At 49.8% G+C, this 19984-nt stretch overlaps 1 protein-coding gene across 1 annotated transcript; it reads left to right on the plus strand.

The window, feature by feature from the left end:
* Window positions 1-323: 323 nt before the first annotated feature.
* LOC128731733 (dual specificity protein phosphatase Mpk3) lies at window positions 324-19746 on the plus strand. Its single transcript, XM_053824866.1, has 5 exons — window positions 324-777; window positions 16253-16361; window positions 18580-18775; window positions 18854-18995; window positions 19073-19746. Exons 1-5 carry the CDS (start codon window positions 324-326, stop codon window positions 19744-19746), a joined length of 1575 nt encoding a protein of 524 aa, XP_053680841.1.
* Window positions 19747-19984: the final 238 nt, after the last annotated feature.

Below are 19984 nucleotides of genomic sequence, written 5' to 3' on the forward strand. Positions count from 1 at the left end.
CATCGTGTGCGTGGGTGTGTGTAAGCGTGTGTGCGCGCGCGCGAATGAGATCAGTTGCCCTCGCGGGTAGAAAGTGAACGCGGCAGTGGTGGTGTGCGGCGCTAGTGAGAGATGAATGCCCTTCGATCGTTCGAGTGCACCGACGATGATAAATGGTGATCGCGCACCGGAAAGGTAAACAAATAAAGTGTCAAAAGTGACAGCACGCGGGATTGCGAGAACGAAAAAGCGTTAAGGACACAGGCGGCACGATAACGGCGCGAAACGTGGGGAGTGGGGCCGGAAATTGGAACGACGCAACGCACACCACCGTTCGAATGACGATGCCCGATCACGATATCGAGATGATAACGAACGAGCAGCTGCACGCGGCACTGCGCAAGGCGCAGAAGCACTTCATCATACTCGATTGCCGCAGCTCGAACGAGTACACCGAGAGCCACATCCGGACGGCGGTTAACTTCTCGATACCGTCCATCATGCTGCGCCGGTTCGCGGCCGGCAAGATCGACATCAAGTCCACGATCAAGTGCCACGAGCTGCGCGAGCGCATCCTGTCCTGCTACAAGGAGAGCACGTTCGTGCTGTACAACAACAGCAACGAGCCGGTCGGTTGCGGGGGGGAAGGTGGTGGACCACGCGAGGAGCTGCTGCTGCTGGGCGGTGGCACGACCGGATGTTCCGGGATTATAGCGCCGGCGGCCGGTAACGACACGACGATTAACGTGCTGCATCGTAAGCTGAAACAAGATGGCTGCCGGGTCGTCTGCCTCGAAGGTTAGTGACGTATAAATTTTGATGCACGATCATCTGTGTGTGTGTGTGTGTATATATGTCTGTGTCCAGCAGGGATGGTTGCACCCCGGGGTTCTGTATTTCGACGGCCAACGGCCAAATCGTGCCGTCGTTTGGAGATTCAAACAAAGAAACCGGCCCGGGAGTTTCTGTAGAATCTGACAGCTAGCCTTCTCATGCTATGAATCATGGATTTATTTAGAGTGATAGTGACGCTCGCTGTCGAGGGTTTGTTGGCAGTACGGGTGGATCTTCCGTTAACACTAATTCTGAAACGGCAGCGTGAGATCATCGCTTCAAGGGTGGATAACTGCAAAGACCCTAGATGTACTAGTTATGATTCATGCTATGATTCCAACCTCTGCGGGCGTCGATGAAATGTTTTCTGCTCGCGATGGCGTATCTGTTGGCAAGAAACACTAAACAAAGCATTCATCGCAAACGGCTCTACCAGAGGCTATTAGAGTGGAAGCTTTAACAACACCTAAAAGCCAAATAAAATGGACCTGGTTGAGCTCGTGAACCCCAGCGTGAATCACGGAACGATGCGTTCCGAAATGCTGGTTTCTTTCTCTTTCTTTCATCCCCCTGCCGAACGGATGTGGATGGATCTCCGTCGAGACGTCCGCTGGGCAACGTTTTCTCATTTCCGTCCTGTCACGCGGTGAGTCCTCGAAGACGTCAGGTATCTTTTGTATGCTCCGGAGTCACCTTCGGACTCGGCTCCTGCACTCGACCGGCACTTCCGTCTATGCTCTATTCCGGTTTGCATGCATCTGTAGCCCACCGGAGATGGTTTCGGTGGAGATCTCTGTGTGCGTCAGCGGAAAAGCCCACTTGTGGTGCTGTCCAACACACTTGGTGGCATGTTTTGTGTCCATCTTGCTGACAAGAACCGATCACTTCTCGTCGCTTCGAATTTTTCATGATGTGATAAACATTATCTCGCCGTTAACTGTTCGGTTAGGGCGGTATTAGATGGGGGTCCCATATATATTACGAGTGGGTGAGGACGACAGCTTTCTCACTCTCTCACTCTCTCTCTCTCTCTATCTTTCTCCCTCTCAAGGGTACACTAGCACGACGCACAAGCGGAGTGGTTTCATTCATTCAGGCTCCCTTGTCCGATTCCATTCATACCGCATAGTGAAGTTGCGCGCCTTCCATTCATGCCCCGCATCCGATCCGTCCCCGCCAAACCCTCGCCCTCCCCCTTTCCCCACATACTATACCATCACTCCTATGGTATGGGAATTTTTGAAGAAGAAAAACAAAGAGAAGCCATCATTTGCGATCGAGCGTATGGTTTCCTCCCTTCCCGTTTTACCACGCGTTGATGTCACCTCAAGAGGAGGGCGCGCTCTTCGTCGCTTCTTGTTGCCTCTTCACCCTCCCTTGGGTGGGGAGGAGGGGACCTTTTCGGTCTGTTTGAGTTCAAGTGGCTTGTTGCTTCTTTTTCCCCATCGTTCCTCGTCATGCTGCCGTCATTTTTCGAATTCCCAGTTTCATTCACTACACTGCACTTTTTCGCCCACGAGGGCTAAATCTTACAAGCGTATGCAACGAGAAAAGGAAGGGTGTGGCGGGTGCGGGGTGGCGACGGAGCCACTCGTTTGCTTACGTGCAAGACGTTGGAATGGATTGTGGAAACAAAAGACGGTTGGTGGGGAGAGGGGAGAGAAACCGAGGGGACGGGAAACAAACGCACAAGCCACTGGACCAGCGAAGCGTACGACGGATTGGCAAAGAAAGGAAAAGGAAGGGAAAGAAACACGCGGAGTGGTTGGAAAGGAGGTGGGCTGGGTGGGGAGGTTATGAATGGGTTATGCATGGGTCGGTAAAGGGGCAGCCGGGCTTCGCGAAGGAAGTGGAAGCACCGATTACAACGAGCCGTGTATATATGCATACATACACACACACACACACATATGCGCTCACACAGGCACGCGGGCGCGCTTCGATGGGAGAGACATAATAAGTCATTCATAAATATTCAAAACGGCCTTCCGCAAAACACCGTTCCCCACCCCAGGGAAGCGGTGCGACTGACCGGCAGGGGTCTGGAGTGTCTTACCTCTCGAGTCCTCCTCTTCACACTCCCCCCACCCCTCCCACCAAGTCACCCCTTAATTTCGAGTTCGTTTGGAGAACAAGAAAAAAACACCCCACTCAGGTATATATGGCCAGCGGTACATTTACGAATGGAGCAAAAACGATCGCGGTCCGCGGTTGGCAAAGAAGAAGATGGATAGAGAAGAAAAAATTGGTATAAAAAAACCCACGCGCAAGAAACAACACTTTTGGGCAGCGACGGAAGGAGAACCGAGCCGTCGACGGTCACGGCCTGCTAAATATGTGTTTCGTTCGTTTCGCCTGCAGCGATTACTCATGCAACAAGGCGTCGTCATTGTTGAGATACGCTGCCACGGAAACAATGAAAACACAGTCGACGAAAAGGTCCCCGTCTTCGCATCGTCTGGGTTTTATGGGCCGCATTTAAAACGGTATCGGGAGCAATGGTAGCAGCATAAACCTGCATAAACCTCTGCCTCTCATTATCATTGCGTGCGTGAGCTGGTGAAGTAGGCATTTAAAGAAAAAAACCTACTGACATGTGCACCGATTGTGGAAGGTATATGAATATTTTAAAAAATCGCACTCATGCTTCCCAATAACGGGTGTTAAATGTAGTCGAAATTTGTGTGCTCCAGTGCATATTGTCGCTCACCGCACACAAATGTTCTTGCTTCAATAAATTTGAAAGCTTTATGCCGCCCTAATCGAGTGCTGATACACCGTTTGAGTGGCTGTAACGGATTACGGATTGCCAACAAAACATTGAAAAACCCACACACCCCTTTACCGGGCCACTGCCCACACCCACCCAACTGCTGTTACGTTTAGTGAAATCGGAGCGTCCTGATCGCCCTGACCGCCACCGGATAGTCAACCCACTTTCTTGCGCCCAGCCAGCCGTTTGGTGCCGTAATCCTAAGCCGTCAGGCGGCCTCAGAGGTCGTGGGTTGGCCAACTTGCCAACCTCCCTTCGGGTGTCATTTGAAATTTCATTCGAACCGAACACGAGGCCACCATCATCCGCATCTGGCACCGGCTCCTACGAAGCGATCACAATTTCCGCCCAACGGAGGCGGCCAGATATTGCATGTCCACACGCGGTAGAGGATAGCATTTCATATTTTCTGCCTTTTTTTTCTTCAACAAGCTTGGAGGATTTTTTACATTTATCGACACAAGACGACTTAGCGTTTGAAGACCTAAGGCAGAAACATTTCTTCTTGTCCAACCCAGATTGATTTCTCGATGTTAATGAGCTTTAGTGTAATTATTTACATTATGCCTTACATTAGCAACGTCGAGAGTGGCGCTGTGTGGGCAATGACTTCCTGAAAATGATATCATTTGTATGTTAGCTAAAGCGATTTGTTTCTTCCGCCGCAGCCGTGGCATCCTGGTACAGCTTTTTTAGACCACACTCTGGTGGCCCCAATCTCTGGTGTCCTGCGTCACAATGAGTAACGGAGCGATATTCCGCGATTAGATGCGGCCGGGTTCCATATCGATTTATGGTTATCTTCACCTTTGCTACTTCCCCGCGCAACCATTTATCGACAGGAAGGTTGCGATAATCGCTGATTAGTAGCATCGGTAGCAGGCGTATAAGGCGTGAGCATACGCAGAATGAAATCGCACTTCCTGGGCGGCCTATTTTTAGAGCTCGACAGCAGCTTCAGCCGGCATCACGCGTTCACAAACAAAGTGTAAGCCCTCCAGGAATTCGGGGAAGAGTTTAATCATTGGTGCATCTTTAGAATTCACAACTTACTACCAAATACTTGCCGACACGTTTCGCGATCGTGATATTAATTTGGCACATTTATTCCTTGAGCGGCGCAGGCAGACGTTCATTTGCGTCAGGCATTCGAGCGGACCGGATGCAATCAGGCCCTTATCGGGGGATTTCATCGTCGGTACGTTTTTATTTCCTGAATGCCTCTCCGTTCATTTGCTTCTTTCGCGAAAGCTTCCAACGAAGGTGAATGTGCCGGTTTTAGATGACCCAAAGACCTCTTGTGGATTGTAGTAGACGTCCTGCCGTCCAACATAAACGGACGTATTATTTTACTAATGATTATCTGGGTTCGTATCTTATGTATGGTAAAGCTTATTATATTAATTAGTGATTATCTTACATCTATGCCTGTAAGAATAGGGAAGCAAATTGTCTATTTCATCAAGGAAGCGCTCCTGCCTTTTTTGTAAGTAAAAAACGTTGGTGCCAATCCAGCATAATGCGTGCACTTTGGCATGATCCACAAACTGTATAATATTTCAAGAATAATTATCAGAAAAAAGTCAAATAATCTTGAAACAAAAACAAAGCTTAGTTGCAGGCTTCAGAAACGACAAATTTGTCTTCGACACACGTTCGCTCACATACGCGACGCATACGTTTGCTTGTAGGCGTAGGAGCTTCGTGTAACATGTGCAGTAAAAGAGGTTGAAGGGATGAAAATGGGAACCGGTGGGAGGAAAGAAACATCACACCAAGCGAACGCGTTGTCAAACGAAATGGGACGCGAGAAACGCGTGATCGTTGCGCATGCTTGTGTGTGTGTGTGTGTATGTGTATGGCTGTGTGCGCACTTGTGTATACCAAGGGCCTCCAAGGGGATGAATCGGTTGCGATCGAAGATTTCTTCTCGGCTTCTTGCTTCCTGTCTCTGCGGCGTTGGCCCAGGGCGTCTTCTTTCTTGATACGCGGAACGCTCCTGATCCGCGGTGTGCGTGTCCGTTGGTTGCTCGTGGGACTTTAACGGATTTTTCCCTTTTCCCTTTGGTCGATTTTTTCTCCATCCAATTCATTGTCATTCTGGATCGGGTGTTTGTTCCTCTTCACGCGAGTGTTTTATCTCTTCCTCGTTGCTTCCTTACATCGCGACATATCGAACCCGTTTGTGCCCCAATGTTTTCCATGGAAAGCGTGTAACATTTTTCTTATTTTTTTTTAAGTCTCATCCGTATGCTTCCACTTATGCGTACATCGAATTCCACGTACACACACACGCGCGCTTGAAGTGTTCTACAGCAGCATGATCGTAATGTTGTCGATCGTTTAATTCAGTTTTATTTGCTGTAGGAGATTGACTTTGTGAGTAATGTTTCCCAATAGTAGCAAGAGCTCTTATGAATGAGCACAAGATTGCCACGAACAGAGCTACTATGCAACATTGCGTTTATTGTTCGATTCCAACCAAAGTTGTTTGGTGGATTGTTTTCTTCTCCAAGCAGCAGCGCATGATTGGTGAACTGGTCCCATTTTTGGGCAGCGACAGTTATCAGGGTGCGCGGATGCTATTGACTCGTATAAACAAACCCTGAAATGAACAGCAACCCCCGTCCCGTGTCGCTCATTTGTTTGAATCCATTTTCCGGTCCCGTCCGGATGTGAGCTTCCGTCATGCATCCATCCGTCAAACGTCTCACCAAGCGCGCACCATCTCCCGAACGTCATCGTCGTCTCTCACGCATACGCCAGCGCTGCTCACTGGCCGTGGCTCACGTCTCGTCACTTGGCGTCGGTTTCAGCACGCCGATTCATTCGATACTTTGATGCGAAATGCGTGCGTGATTCGAAGAACAACGCACATGTTAGAGGCAGCAGCAAAACGAGCATTTATTGCGAACTCAGGGGCGCATTACGTCATCTGCCCTGAAACAGAATCGCATTTGAACCGTACCGTGGCGCAGAGCGTGAGCTGTCATGAAGTGGAGTGAGAGAATAATGAGAAAGCTTTGTGACAGCAGCAGCAGCAGCAGAAGCAGCAGTGAGCTGAGCTGCCCTAACCGGTGTTGCCAACGGCAACGGTGTGATGATGCGTGCTTCTCGAACTGTCCGATTCTGGGCTTCGGTTGAACGCGGTTTTTGGAATCGTGCGAATTGGCGGAAACCTTCACTGCGAGCAGGAATTAATTGCTCTCTGGGTGGTGATGTTTTGTCGATTGATTGATGCGTCGATCGCAGTTGATCGACTTCGACACCCCATCGATCAGGTCGATCGGTCGATGACAGGAACGCGCTGGAGAGCAGTTGGGTTACTGCAGGTGATGAAACGCTGGGTGAGGTGAAAGTTTACCCCCCCCCCCCCCCACACACACACACACATACATTCCGGGTTCAATTCGCCCTCTTCGACTGCCACAGGAACACCCTACCGCACTTCCACGTTCCACGTTCGCGGGTTCATCTCTCACCCTCGTAACGAATCGCCCTGCTAATGACGGTGGAAGGTTTTTCTTTCCAAGGTCGGTCGTTTATCGCTCTCTCGCTTTCGCTTGCGTAACGAACGCGCGGTGCCGTGCCAGCGCAACGGCAGCACGCACGTGTGTGTCAAAGTAGGTTTTCGTTTCCTTCGCCGTTCCGTCGATTTCTCCATTTGAAAATAATTTGGGATTGTTTACAGAGGAACCGATTTTGGTCGTTCCCTTCGAACCCCGGCTCCCCTTCCTGCGGGGCTCTTCGGTCGGATGTTTTTTGGGCGGGCGCTCGAATTTCCGTTGGCCCCTCGTGGGTCCCTTCGCCGTGCCAGAGGTGTAACCCGTCGTGCCGTCGCTCCCATACGAAATGTGGTTCGCTTCATTGGATTCATCCGGTTTCACTCTACCGGCCAGAAATGGCTTTCAGTCCCAAGCAACCGGAGATGAGCATGGTATGAGTGTGTGCCTGCGAGTGTTGAACGAATCGAGAGGTTATGAAGGTCCCCTCCGGCTGATAATTTGATGAAATGTTTTGCTTTTGGCTCCACTTGCTACGATATTGCCGGATAAAAAAAAATCATCTAATACTTTAGAACAATCCAGCGTTACATGCTACTGTAAATGTCGATCAATTTTTGTTTTGTAATGTACGCCAAACTTTCGTCATCGGTGGTTTTAGGGCATGGTACTCTACCCCCCGTTTGAATGAACAATGAAACGGCTCTAACGGCGGGAACGAACCGAGCAAATCATATGGTTGTGCTTCCGCCATTTTTATTCCCACCGACCGACACAACCGTCTTTGGCACCGTCTTTTGTGGGATTTTAATTTCCCCGTCTCCAAACCGCGGCGGACACATCGTGAAGACGCGGGAATCAGTTGCCTACTCTATGAGAAGGTTCCATTCAAATGTCGTGGCCGGAAGCGCGCTAGCGTATACCGACCTCTCTCGATTTCCATCCACACTTCCGGTGGGCAAGCTACCCGAACGCACAATCGTCACATGCTGCAACCGGAAGCAATAGACGGAAGGATGTCAAAGAGAAGGGAAAGAAAGAACCAAGAAAGATCTGCGTTATCCGGCCGCGGTTTGGAGGTTTGTTACTGCTTTATTTTCTCATGAGATGTCGTTCCGTTTTTTCCCTTTACTGGTTGGTTGGTGCTTGATTTATGCTTTCATTAATTCACGTGCATTCCCCGAGTAGCGTACGTTGCAATCACTTTTCTTTTGATGCTGTTGAATCGCTCTTCGAATGGCTGGTTGGTAATGCGATCAGTAATGAAAGTATACTTTAATTAAAAGCCCTTTAATGTGAGACGTGACACCGCGTTCACCGGTAGAAGATTTGTCACTCGGGTGGAAAAGGACACGTTTTGGTCACAGTGTCTCCGTTTATAATTATGTTTCTCCTATGACCTGCGTATGATATCTCGTTTCCTAGAAGGCCTACTGTTTGGTTTGGCGACAACGAAACCGTACCATCTTTTGGGCCGATGGAAGACGACCTATTCACTCGCATGTGTACAGCGCCGGCTTGTACGTTACTAACCGTGTTTACGGTTGAGTAGAGCTCTTCTTCCCTGTGCTGTATTTTTGTGATTATTTTCCCATCCATCGGATATTTTCTCGGAACACAATCGTGGGCAATGCCAAACAGCCTTGCTGGTTGATATGGTTTTATTTTGTTGTTGTCATAAAAGAACAATGTTTGGTTAGCACGAACTTGTATCAACAGCACCTCTTATTAATTGGGGAGGAAAATTTACGCAAAGTTATTCGCCGACTGCTCTCGAATACAAACTGTATACGTAAATTACGTCCTTATTTTACGGCGAAACATATAAATATTCAACATCCGTTGTAGCATCTGTGCGCCTCTCTAGTAACAAAAAATCTAAATAAAAAAAGAGCGAGATGCGGATGGAATTAAGGAAAAAGACGGCTAGAGAGCGGGAGCTAGAAGAACAACCCTTCGGAGAGATTCTGCGAAAGGCGGTTAGTTCTTGGAAATGGAAAATTTAGCCCACCTGCCTAGTATCCCGGGCATTTCAAAACACCATCGATTACTACACCGCTCCATGGTGTGTAGGTACAGTTGGGTGGAAACCGTAACGCCAACGCGATGCGCGCCACTGGATGTGTGGAAGTTACATCAACCAACGCGAATTTGGAGAAATGTCGACGGTATGAAGGCGACTGGACGGGATTGCGCATGGGTAAAACTCAATTGTCCTCCCACGTCGCTGCTCCAAATGTAGTTCGCAATTTTGTAGTTCAAAATATTCGCTTATATAAGTTGAATGCGTACATTTGAAGGATGATGTAATTGTGATGTGTGTTACAATCACATCACAGCTTTCTAATTAATGAGTTACATTTGAATCAGAATGTTTTGTTTCGCACGTGTTACTGATATTGATAAGAAACAGTCTGTTATGGACCGTTTGGCTTAGCCCACGTTGCTCATTCATAAAAGCGTGCTTTCCTAACGCTCGCTCTCCGTTGTTATATCCGACCTATGATTTCTCGAAGCGAGAGCGGATCTAAAACAAACGGCTATTGCTAGTAAAATTTACTTTACTCACCAACCATCTCAAAGCGACGGTAATGGTAATAAAATTGGAAAGAGAATGTAAAAACAAAGGGAAAGAACGAACAAGAACGGAGAGAGACAGAGCGTGAGAGAAAGAGAAAGCTAAGGTTATCCTTTTCAGTATGGAAAAGAGAAGGGTCCTCAATTGCTTTCACTTTCTCTTTCTAGTCTCTCGTGGGCGTCGGTTTGGGGGTGGAAAACTACCAATAATGGCGTCCATGATGGCGATGAAGGTAAAGAGATCATCGCGTCGCCCCACGCCTTTCCCTTGACCGATGGAGGCGCCTGGTGGTGGGTTTCATTTCGTTTTCCTCCACAGCCAGGACGAGCGAGATCTGTTTGCGAAGAAGCTTTAGCGTTGGCGTCCTCGAAAGCGTAGGTGTCACAGTTTTTGCGTCTCTGGTGTTTTCCATGCCGGCGGGGGTTTCGGGGCGCTCTAACGCACTTCCCACCCCAACCACTTGATCCCTGCCATAGTTGCGCAAATGCGTTATCCTCGTCGGTGGTCACAAACGTGCGGAGGCGTACTGACAAAATATCTCTCGCCTTTCCTCTTGCTAGCTCTCCAGCAACCTGTCCGGAGCACGCTCTGTTGGATGCGATGTGGGCGGCGTGGGACTTTTTTATCGTCTCGCAGGAGGATAGCTTTTCTGCGACAAAGAATAAATTTCGCAGAATAAACCGAGCTGGCGTCTACAGGCATCGCACCAGTGTGAGTGTGCGTTGCTGAAGTGCGTTGGTTGACAGAGGGCGTCCTTGCCCTTGAGTAGACAAAACGTTTGCTGCCATTACACAACCGCCCACCAGAGGCGATGGATAATCAGTGGGAACGATCCTATTCTTTGATTTCAATTTTCACGTGGGACGCCGTCGCGGACCTACCGTTCTGCCTCAGGCAGTTCGGAAAATGATGTGCCCAATTTGGCGCAAGCCCGCTGGTTAGCCGTTTGTGTAACGTTTATGTAACTGTTTAGATTGGGCTCCATTTTTTTGGGTAATGCTTGATTTAAATTGCACAACAAGATAATGGAGAAAGTCTGTGGGCCTGGAATATGTATATGTTGTTTGCGTTGACTCTGTTTTAGCAACAAAGCTTTTTTTAAACTTTAATGGGGGCGCCTGGTACCTCACTGTATGCTAGTGGCTGCGTACTTTAAAATATCTATTTTTTTGGAAAAATTAGCAAACACATGGCTTTCTTTCTGGGATCAGAGCAAAAGATCCATTCTATTTGATGTATAATTTCCATTCCTATAACGTTCCTCCACGTGGCAATGCCGCAGATGCGGAAAATTTCCTTTCTGTAACGATATCGAAATATCGACAAAATTGTGGAGAAAATAGCCTCAAATTCGCATATACTTCGTTAATCTTCCGTCATTGTCTACGAATATACGCTTCTCGGCAATATTGTCCGGTTCAATGCCGCCATAACGCCGCCTACCATCTCGTGTGCCTAGAACACGGCGAGAACTTTTCCTGCTGACGTCAGATGTGTGACGTAAGGGCAAAGTTTTTTCGCGTGCTTTTTTAGAGAACGAGGAACATAGTGACGCCATAACTGCACGTGCGAGCAATAGCTGCTTCACGCTTGACGGTCGTTTCCTGTCCGTTCTTTGTTCACCAAACGGAACTGAGAGATGAAGTGCGAAGGTTAAAATCTGCTCACCAAAGAAGGTTCTTAATAGCTTTTGCTGAATGTGCGTGTAAATGCGCGATTACTTCCTCGCATTCTACAATCGGCGGAAGTTTGTTGCAATAAAAGTAAGCTCCTTAACTAAGTCACGGTGGACTTGGATATTCTTTACATTCCTCTGCACAAAGTGGCATTCGCGTTTCGTAGCACAAACCGATTATCCTAGCTTCGTTTCTCTTGGGCTGCTTCGCTTTTTTCTGGGATCGTTGGCTGGAGCGCACGATATCAGCAACAGAATACTCAATCGTCTGTTGTCAATTCGTCAGTCGGAGATCACATTCGACATTAGCTGCCTATCCATCACACCTGCCCTTCGTTTGACGTTAGGATAACGGCTACCTTCTGCTCTCGTTAGGCATTTCTTCACAGATTATCAAAACCATCGACGTAAACCGGGGAATAGTGGCTCTAAAACGTGCATAATGCACACTACAAGAACGCATCGTGTATTCTTCTGGCCGCGATCTCCACGGCGGCCATTCATTCATAGCGGCGAAAAGTGCACGAAATGTCTGAATGGGTCCGAGAGGCAAAACCCGCGCGCACCACTCGTTCCCACACGCTCCCATTCACGGGTGCCGTGCGCGGCCATGCTTTGCGTTCTGTCTCGCTTTCGCGCGTGCGTCCAAAACCCGCTCGTTTCGCAAACCCACCGCCAAACCTTCCCACGCGAGTCGCGTACCTTTCGCGACGAGCAGCTATCGATCCACCGGGGACCAGGGCGAGGACGCCGAAGCCGCAATTTTCTGAATGAATCCCACGCATCCATTGCGCTGCGGCACATGCGCAGTTGACGTCGGCGACCACCGCGTAGGGCGTTTCTCCCACTTTGCTTTCCCTCTTGGCGTCTTTGCAGTGGTGGTGGAGAGGGAAGGGGATGTGAAGGGGTGGGAGAGGGGGAGAGATTGGATAAACGAGTGCTCCATTTTCTGCTGTCACCACCGCAAATAGCTCCCTCGGTTGCGAGCCATGGAAACTATGTCGAAATGGGTTTGTGGCAAGCAGCTCACATCTCAATAGGGCAGAGTGGTTCGAAAATCGCTCACAGCTTCTACATACATCCCGCCACGCTATAGAAACGGATGGAGCCAACCAAACGACGCTGTTTTCGCTTCTTTTTGCGACCACAAACCATTGAGCACTTCCTCTGCCGCTCATGGCACCCATTCGTTCACGTACGCGGCGTAAAAAAATCGCCAGTTGTGGCCGTCGGAGACGTGGCTAGGGAAAAGAGGAGATCAGGTGAAGGGTCGCGATGTTTTACGAGAGAAACGATCCAAAGCGAAGTGGAGTGGAGACGCGAGAGAAGAATAAAAAGCTCATGAATGAAACTACACCCACGCACGCATGTACGTAAGGAAGGGGGGGTACCGTGAAGGAGAGACGAGGTTAGTGCTCCGTCCTTCGTTCCACCAGCCCCATGGCCCCTGTGTGACCCTCCGTCACTCGTCGTCGTGGTAATTTGCAGCCAGAAATGACGCGTTCGTCCAGTCGTTTTGTTACATTCCGATCGGTTCAATCTGGCGCTGGTTGGGAAAATGGGACCATCCCAGCTTGAGCCAGACTAACGGTCGTTTAATGTATTCGACCTGTGTGCATGAACCCACGGAGAAGAGTCTTAAAATGCGTTGGACATCCGCACCTCGTGGAGTGAAACGAATTTTGCCTTGTCCACGTACAGTTCCGTTCATCCCTCAGCATTTGAGTGGAATTCCTTTGAGCAGCGTGTGTTTTTGCTGTTTTTTTTATCTCAACTGCTTCCACACCTTAGCGGGAGAACTCCTTGTTGGCAGGGATGGAGATGTTGTTTGAATAATCCTACACGCCCTAGTCAGCCTACGAGTATTAGAGAACACCTACATCCACCATCATCGGGTGGAAGGCGACGGCCCACCATCTTGAATTAGATTTGCCGTGTGTTGACTTCTTTTTTTATCGTGACCATTTTCATTCGCCTCCAGACGCCTGCACTTGACGCCGTTCGAACCGGAAACCGGTGGGATTGGCGTGGGCAGAGCGATTTTCGGCACAGCAGCAACTCATTCCAACAGGCGGTTTGCTTACAATGATTTTTTGTTTTGTTTGGTTCCATCGCATTTGTTTGGCGAGCTTTATATTAGTCACGCTCGATGGGACAACGGTTTCTACACCACCATCCATGGAGAGCATCACATAAAGCGAATGTGTGCCGCTAACTGTCGGATGATATCAAACTGCAGTCGATCTATAAATGAAACACAATCTATGTGCTGAATAATTCAATTCAAGTGGAGTTAAAATCACTTTAGATGCACACACACACGTACATGCGTGCAGCTTTGTGTTAGTTCTATTATCGGAACAAAGCGCAGCTCAGATGCTTTACCCGTATGAAGAGTGCAATTCAAAATTCCAATTAACAACGACACCACTCTCTCCGTACTGCAGCTTGAATTGCATCCGGTTCTGCTCGCAAAAAGCTCTACCCACCACTAGTGCGCACATGTGTGTTTGTGTGTGCTTGAACGTTTGTTGAATGGAGCTGCTTGTGTGTTATGTCACATTTCGCGAATGCCTGCCATTCATCGCAGCAACCATCGACCTGCTGGCGCTAGCTTATTTAAAATGGAAAGCTAAACATAGCCAAATGTTTAGCAACGGCTGCGCGCGACAGGTTTTGAGGACGATCTCGTCGCCATGGTTAACGTGGGAGTCCAAGTTTCACGTCCTGTTCGTCCTGTTCGTCCTGACCGCTAAATTTAGCGTTCCCGCACAATGCTATCTCGATCGGATCGAACCGACCGCGCCGACGGGTGGGTGGCAGCTGTTTTTGCACGTGCTCGGCCACCGGGAACGGGTGAATATTTTCCGCTTTTCCCACCCGACGAGTGGGCGTCGCTTTTTTATGTACATCTCCCCGCCTAGCGCTTTGATTGTGGGCGAGCGAGCAGGGCAAACAGAAAACCCTCGTGCTGAAATATGTCAGCCCGGGTTTGACCACCGGGTGAAAAGCATGATAGGTGGGGTGGGAATATTGAATGGATCCGTCCAAAAGCAGTCCTGCCGGGTTGGCTCTGGCTACCCGCCATCGAAAACCCTTTGTAGGGGGCCCTTCCGAGCGGCTGCTAAAAATACTTTTACTCAATGAATCTGTTTCACTCGTCCCACGACGACGCGGCTTCGGTGATGGGATGTAATAATATCCCACCAGCAGAGGGATTCGCCCCCATGCACAAGGAATGGACGCTGGGAAAGGATACACAGCCGAAGGGATGGGACCCTTATGTACGGACACGAATAACCCACGCAAGAATGAAACCTGCACAATCGGTTGATTTCGTCGTCAAGGAGTTCTGGACAAGGGAGAACCTCCGATCCTGACGATCGGGGTCATCACCACCTAGTCTTCCTCCCGGTGCTCGGGAAACGTATGTACCAAATGGTCTGGAGCAAAAGAGCACGCCAGAGTGAGTCCTGCGAGAGAATGTCCTTTGTCTGCAATCGATATCGAGCTCATTGCTATCTCGCTTCTATCCACAAATCCTCTTTGTCTCTCTCTCTCTCTCTCTCTCTCTCTCTCTCTCTCTCTCTCTCAGCACAGGGACAGTGATGATTCATTCTCGTTCTTGTTTCGAGCGGTATTTTCGGGTAGTATCGATTAGTGAGACTACGATGAGAACACACACACTGGTTCACAGACACCCCACGGTATAGGGCCACGTTATATACTTGCAGGGCGCAATCGAGAGTTTTCCACCATCCCTCAAACGCTGTGCCACGTGTATCCTCGAAAGGGTGTGGGTTGGTGGGTGGTGAGGTGTGTATGTGTGTGTGCGCGTGTGAACGTGTGCTGCGCATTATCGATGCAAATGCTTTCGACGCCCACGCGCCTCCACTCGAACGATGGGTAGAGTGGACGAAACCGAGAATCTCTCGGCAGTACGCCGACGTCGAGAAATAAGCTCGCCCACGCGTGCTTTTAGGTCCTCGTTCGCTTACTTTCGGTTTCTGTTTTGATCCCGCCCACAACTACACGCGCGCACTATATCTATGTATTCCGTGGGCACACACACACACACGAGGGTATGTATCGTTATGTGTGGTGCACATACAATCTCAGTTGTGTGAAGGCTGAGGATGTAGGCGCCACTGGGTTCAAGACGCAAGACCCACCGCTTAGGGCTCGAGGAGCGGGCATTTTATGTGTCCCCCCGTGTTATCGTTACACGGATTTCTCGTCTGCAATCTCCGCGTAATAGGGAAGGGAGAGGGGGGGGGGGGGGGGAGGGAAGAGGGAGGGTGGTCCGCGCGTGACAAAAGCTGGCGAGTAAAGTTTTACATTCCTATTGGGGCACCTTCTGCTCCACCGCGTACGATGGCAAGGACGCCGAATCCGGCTGGAGATGGCGATGAATGAACGAACTCATGAATGAATGGCTGGATCGAGGGGGTGGTTTAAGCTGCGAGGTTGGAGTGCTACCGGAAGGGCAGAACGGGCCTGCTGACGAACGTACGTACGCAGCCAGCAGTCAGGCAGGCGTACATGACGCGTGTTTATATACCCCTGGATTGAGTTATTACTGTGTACCGGGTGCTGAGAAAGCGATATCATTTTCGGAAGCTCCCCAACGCAAAGGCGAAAATTCTCCAACCGGAAGTACGCGCGTAGGCGGAAGCACGATGGCGAAAGGGTTAGGTGGGTAGGGAGAGAGGAGAGCAACCGCATATTCCTAGGGTAGGATGAAACGAAGCGGAATGGGAACGTGCAGAATCCATTCATGGAAGGGTAACATTTTGGTCGATGCTTTTAAACAATTTCATTCAAACAAAAACGGTACAACAGAGCACCCCGGACTAAAAGTAACCTTTTTCTCTCTTTTCCTTCTTTTCTCTCGACGCCGTGGCGTGTAGGTGGTTACGCAAACTTTCGTCAGTCATTTCCGGAGTGGTGCGAGGATGAGGTCATCAACGCCAACCTGCAAACAGGCTGCGCGGCAACGGAACAACTGATGGGATTAAGGTAAATAATATATAGCGTAGATTGCTAAATGCTTACACTGAACTTACTTTAGAAATTATCATTCTGTTCTCACTGTGTTGTTTTAACAAAACTAATATTTGAGTTATATAAAGAAGTACCTTCAGTGCTACAATTCGTAACGCCTGGTAACGCGTCGAGCTTTTTGCAACGTACGCAGCCAGTTCAAACAGGCACGGTACGCAGCCTTAAATAGAGCCATACGACAAAATAAATAAGGCAACGATGGAGCCCACCAGAAATTGACAACCATGTCTACATTCATTTATGGAAAAAGCCTCAGTAAGGGCAAAAAATCACTTCTACCGTTATGAGGCGGCAAGCGGAATGAAAATATTATGTATTTATATAAAACGAATTCACGAAACTACGCGCGAGGCAGGGAGGATACGGAACGGTTAGTTGTGGGTTGAAAGCCAGTGAATACATTGGTTGTAGACGTACACCACCACGTTGATATCCTTCGTCCTTTTGGCTTCATGTGCCGTCATGGTCGTTGCGTGGGATGAAACGTTTTCAGTACAAGAGTGACAGGCCCGGCGGGGGAGTCTGGTGAAAGTGGGCAGCCATTGGGAAAGCAGTAGAAGGCAACCCACGAAAATACTACCTCTCTGTGAACGTAGCCTTCCCTCGCTCCATCAGCCATCACTTCAATTCACTGGATGGGGGTATCCTACACTTCTTCTCGCTATCTCGGTCTCTCTTTATTGCACAACACACACTTGCAACTCAATCTCTCCGCGGGTGGTTTTTTTATTTTCACCTCCAGTTGTAAGCACGATGCGCTCTCGTTTCCGCATCATGTCTCGCACGCTCTTGCTCTCCTGCTCACTCCTTTCTCTTCGGATTGAGCAGTGCTCCATTGAGAAGTTCTCCAGTGGTTACTACGATCGAGCTGCCTGTGCCTGTCTGTCAACGGATTCTTCGACCCAATGTGCGACGAATCGAGCTCGTCAGAGTGCGTTCGGCCCGCTGCTGCACCGGAAGGACGTTGGAACGATGAGGCAACGCTAGTGGCTACTGGCGCGAATTTCAAAACCCCTACCAACCTCAGTTGGGTGGTGGAGTGCTACTGTGCAGGTGTTTTTGCCAAGGTGCTAACGGGATACACAACGATGGCTTAGAAGTGCATCTCAGAAAGTCTCCAATCTGTCGATTGTACATATCATTTTTCGTTGTTGGCGAAGGTGCAGCGCGTTTTGTAGTGGCACGTAGTTAAATCAGGCACATACCTGGCGTTGTGTTTGTGTGGTGCGTCGGCGATTAGCATCGTTAAACGAAAAGGACACGCCGAAAAATTCAAAAATGAAAATATGTCTCGCAAGGAGGTGAGCAAGCTCGAGTCGCTTTGTAACATTGTGCGTCCCCAGACCATTGTTTTTCTTTCGTGTGGTGATACCCAACTAACACCTAAAGTACCTCTATATATCTAGCGCCTTTTGCAAGTCTCAAAGATCTAGTGGAAAACCGACCAAGCTCGTAAATTCGAAGAAACGCGATTAGAAACTCGAACGGGCACACGACACATGAATCTTACTCCAACGATTGTGACATTCGGTGATGGAGAACCAGCACCGGCAGAGGCAGAAGCAGCAGCAAGAACGACAAACTCAACACCGGCTGCAGTAACGGCGGTCTGTCTCAGGACGATAGCTGCTCCCACAATCCGTTCGGGCAGTTTGTATAGCTTTCGCACCAGTCGAAGGTAAATTCCACACGGGAACTGCCGGACACAAGCACGGGTCTGTGTGGAGTGTGTGTCTTTCAAGGACTATTGAATTTCCCAACAGATCCAGGCATGTTCTGTGGGTAGTCCTTTTTTTGCTGTGGGCACGCTTGCTTGACGTAGATATTTCAACGTAGAGAATAAGCGGATTGATTCCTTGAAACTATCAACATCAAAGCTATACCTACAGCAGGCTGATTTTGTCCGAAAATCTAATAAATCATGATTGATGTTGCTCTTTTCGTGAGAAAATAACGGATCTATTAATGTCATGGTTACGGTAGTGACCTTTCTGATATTGTTTCTTCACAATATTGTGGGAGTTTCCGCTAAGTAGCCAGTAGACTGGCTACGCATTACTACATTACAGAAATGTTTTTAGGCTTGATGAGATCGTATGCATCTATCAGAGCAATGATTATTCCATTTTAGCCACCACTAATCGTTGTCTTTCCATGCTCTGTATCCTTCTAGATCACTGCGCATTTCGATCCCGTTCTCGGATTCGGCGTGCAGCAGCAGTACCGAGTCGTCAGATTGCGAGAGCTCCACCAACTATCATTCGGAGTCGGTAGTAAGCGTCGAACCGGTCGAGATACTGCCCGGACTTTTCCTCGGTAACGCATCGCACAGCGAGGATCTGAAGTCGCTGAAAAAGTACAACATCAAAGTGAGTAGCGGAAAAGCCGAGTTTACGTGCCCGAGCGCCCACTAACGAATGTTTCTCTCGCTCTCTCTCATTTCGCAGTACATTCTGAACGTGACACCTGATCTGCCGAATGTGTTCGAACGGGACGGTCACATACGGTACCTGCAGATACCGATCACCGACCACTGGTCGCAGGCAGGCGACCTAGCGAACCACTTCCCGGACGCCATCAAGTTCATCGGTGAGTCCTGCCGCTGTCGATCGCCTACTTCCCGCCGCGGTCACTAATGTTGTCTCGCTTTGTTGTCCTTTTTGCAGATGAAGCTCGCTCGAATGGATGCGGTGTGCTGGTGCACTGTCTGGCCGGTGTGTCACGCTCGGTGACCGTCACGCTTGCCTACCTTATGTTCGCCAGGACACTCTCACTGAACGACGCCTTTCTGCTGGTGCGCTCGCGCAAGCCGGATGTCTCACCCAACTTCCACTTCATGCAGCAGCTGCACAGCTTCGAGCAGCAGCTCAACATCGATCCAACGCAGTCGGCTTCCGCCAAGCAGGCGCTCTACTCCGCGTCCTGCTCCTCGGCCGCATCCTCCTGCTCCTCGTCCTCGGCGGGTGTTGGGGGTGCGTCCTCTTCCGACAACGTTGGTGGAGGTGGTGGTGGAGGAGGAGGAGGAGGAGGAGGAGGCAACTCCGTGTCCACCACGCCATTCAGCGCCTGCTCTGTGGGCTCGTCCGGATCCGGGTCGGGTTCGCTGGCCGGTATGGAACCGGTGGTGCGTCCACACGGCCATCATCCGCTGCCACCGAAGCACTCGCTGCATCAAGTACACTCCCGGCACGCGGTCAAGTACAACTGCACGTGCGTGGAGGTGGAGTGCAAGTGCACCCAAGCCGCCATCGACCTGCTGGGACCCTTCACCACCGGCATTTCGCCCGATTCCGGCATCGAGTTCGACCGGTGGACACCGAGCAGTAACACGCCGAAATGAGATACGGCCGGTGAGGGTGGGCGGTTCCAGCTGCCGGACCACTTCCTCCCGGGCCATGATCATGCTGCTGCCACCGACGAGAGCGGCTCGGATGCCGCAGGATAAAGGGCCGGCACCTTCCGCCCTAAAACTTCCTTTTTTGCAGCACCGGTTTGCCGAGTCGTTGGAGCACACGTCAAAAGGACACACCTTTGGAGCGAGGCTCCGACTTCCGGAGCCATTTGTCACCGGATTTCCG

This window comes from Anopheles nili, chromosome 2 (assembly GCF_943737925.1).
Source record: "Anopheles nili chromosome 2, idAnoNiliSN_F5_01, whole genome shotgun sequence".
NCBI lineage: Eukaryota > Metazoa > Arthropoda > Insecta > Diptera > Culicidae > Anopheles > Anopheles nili.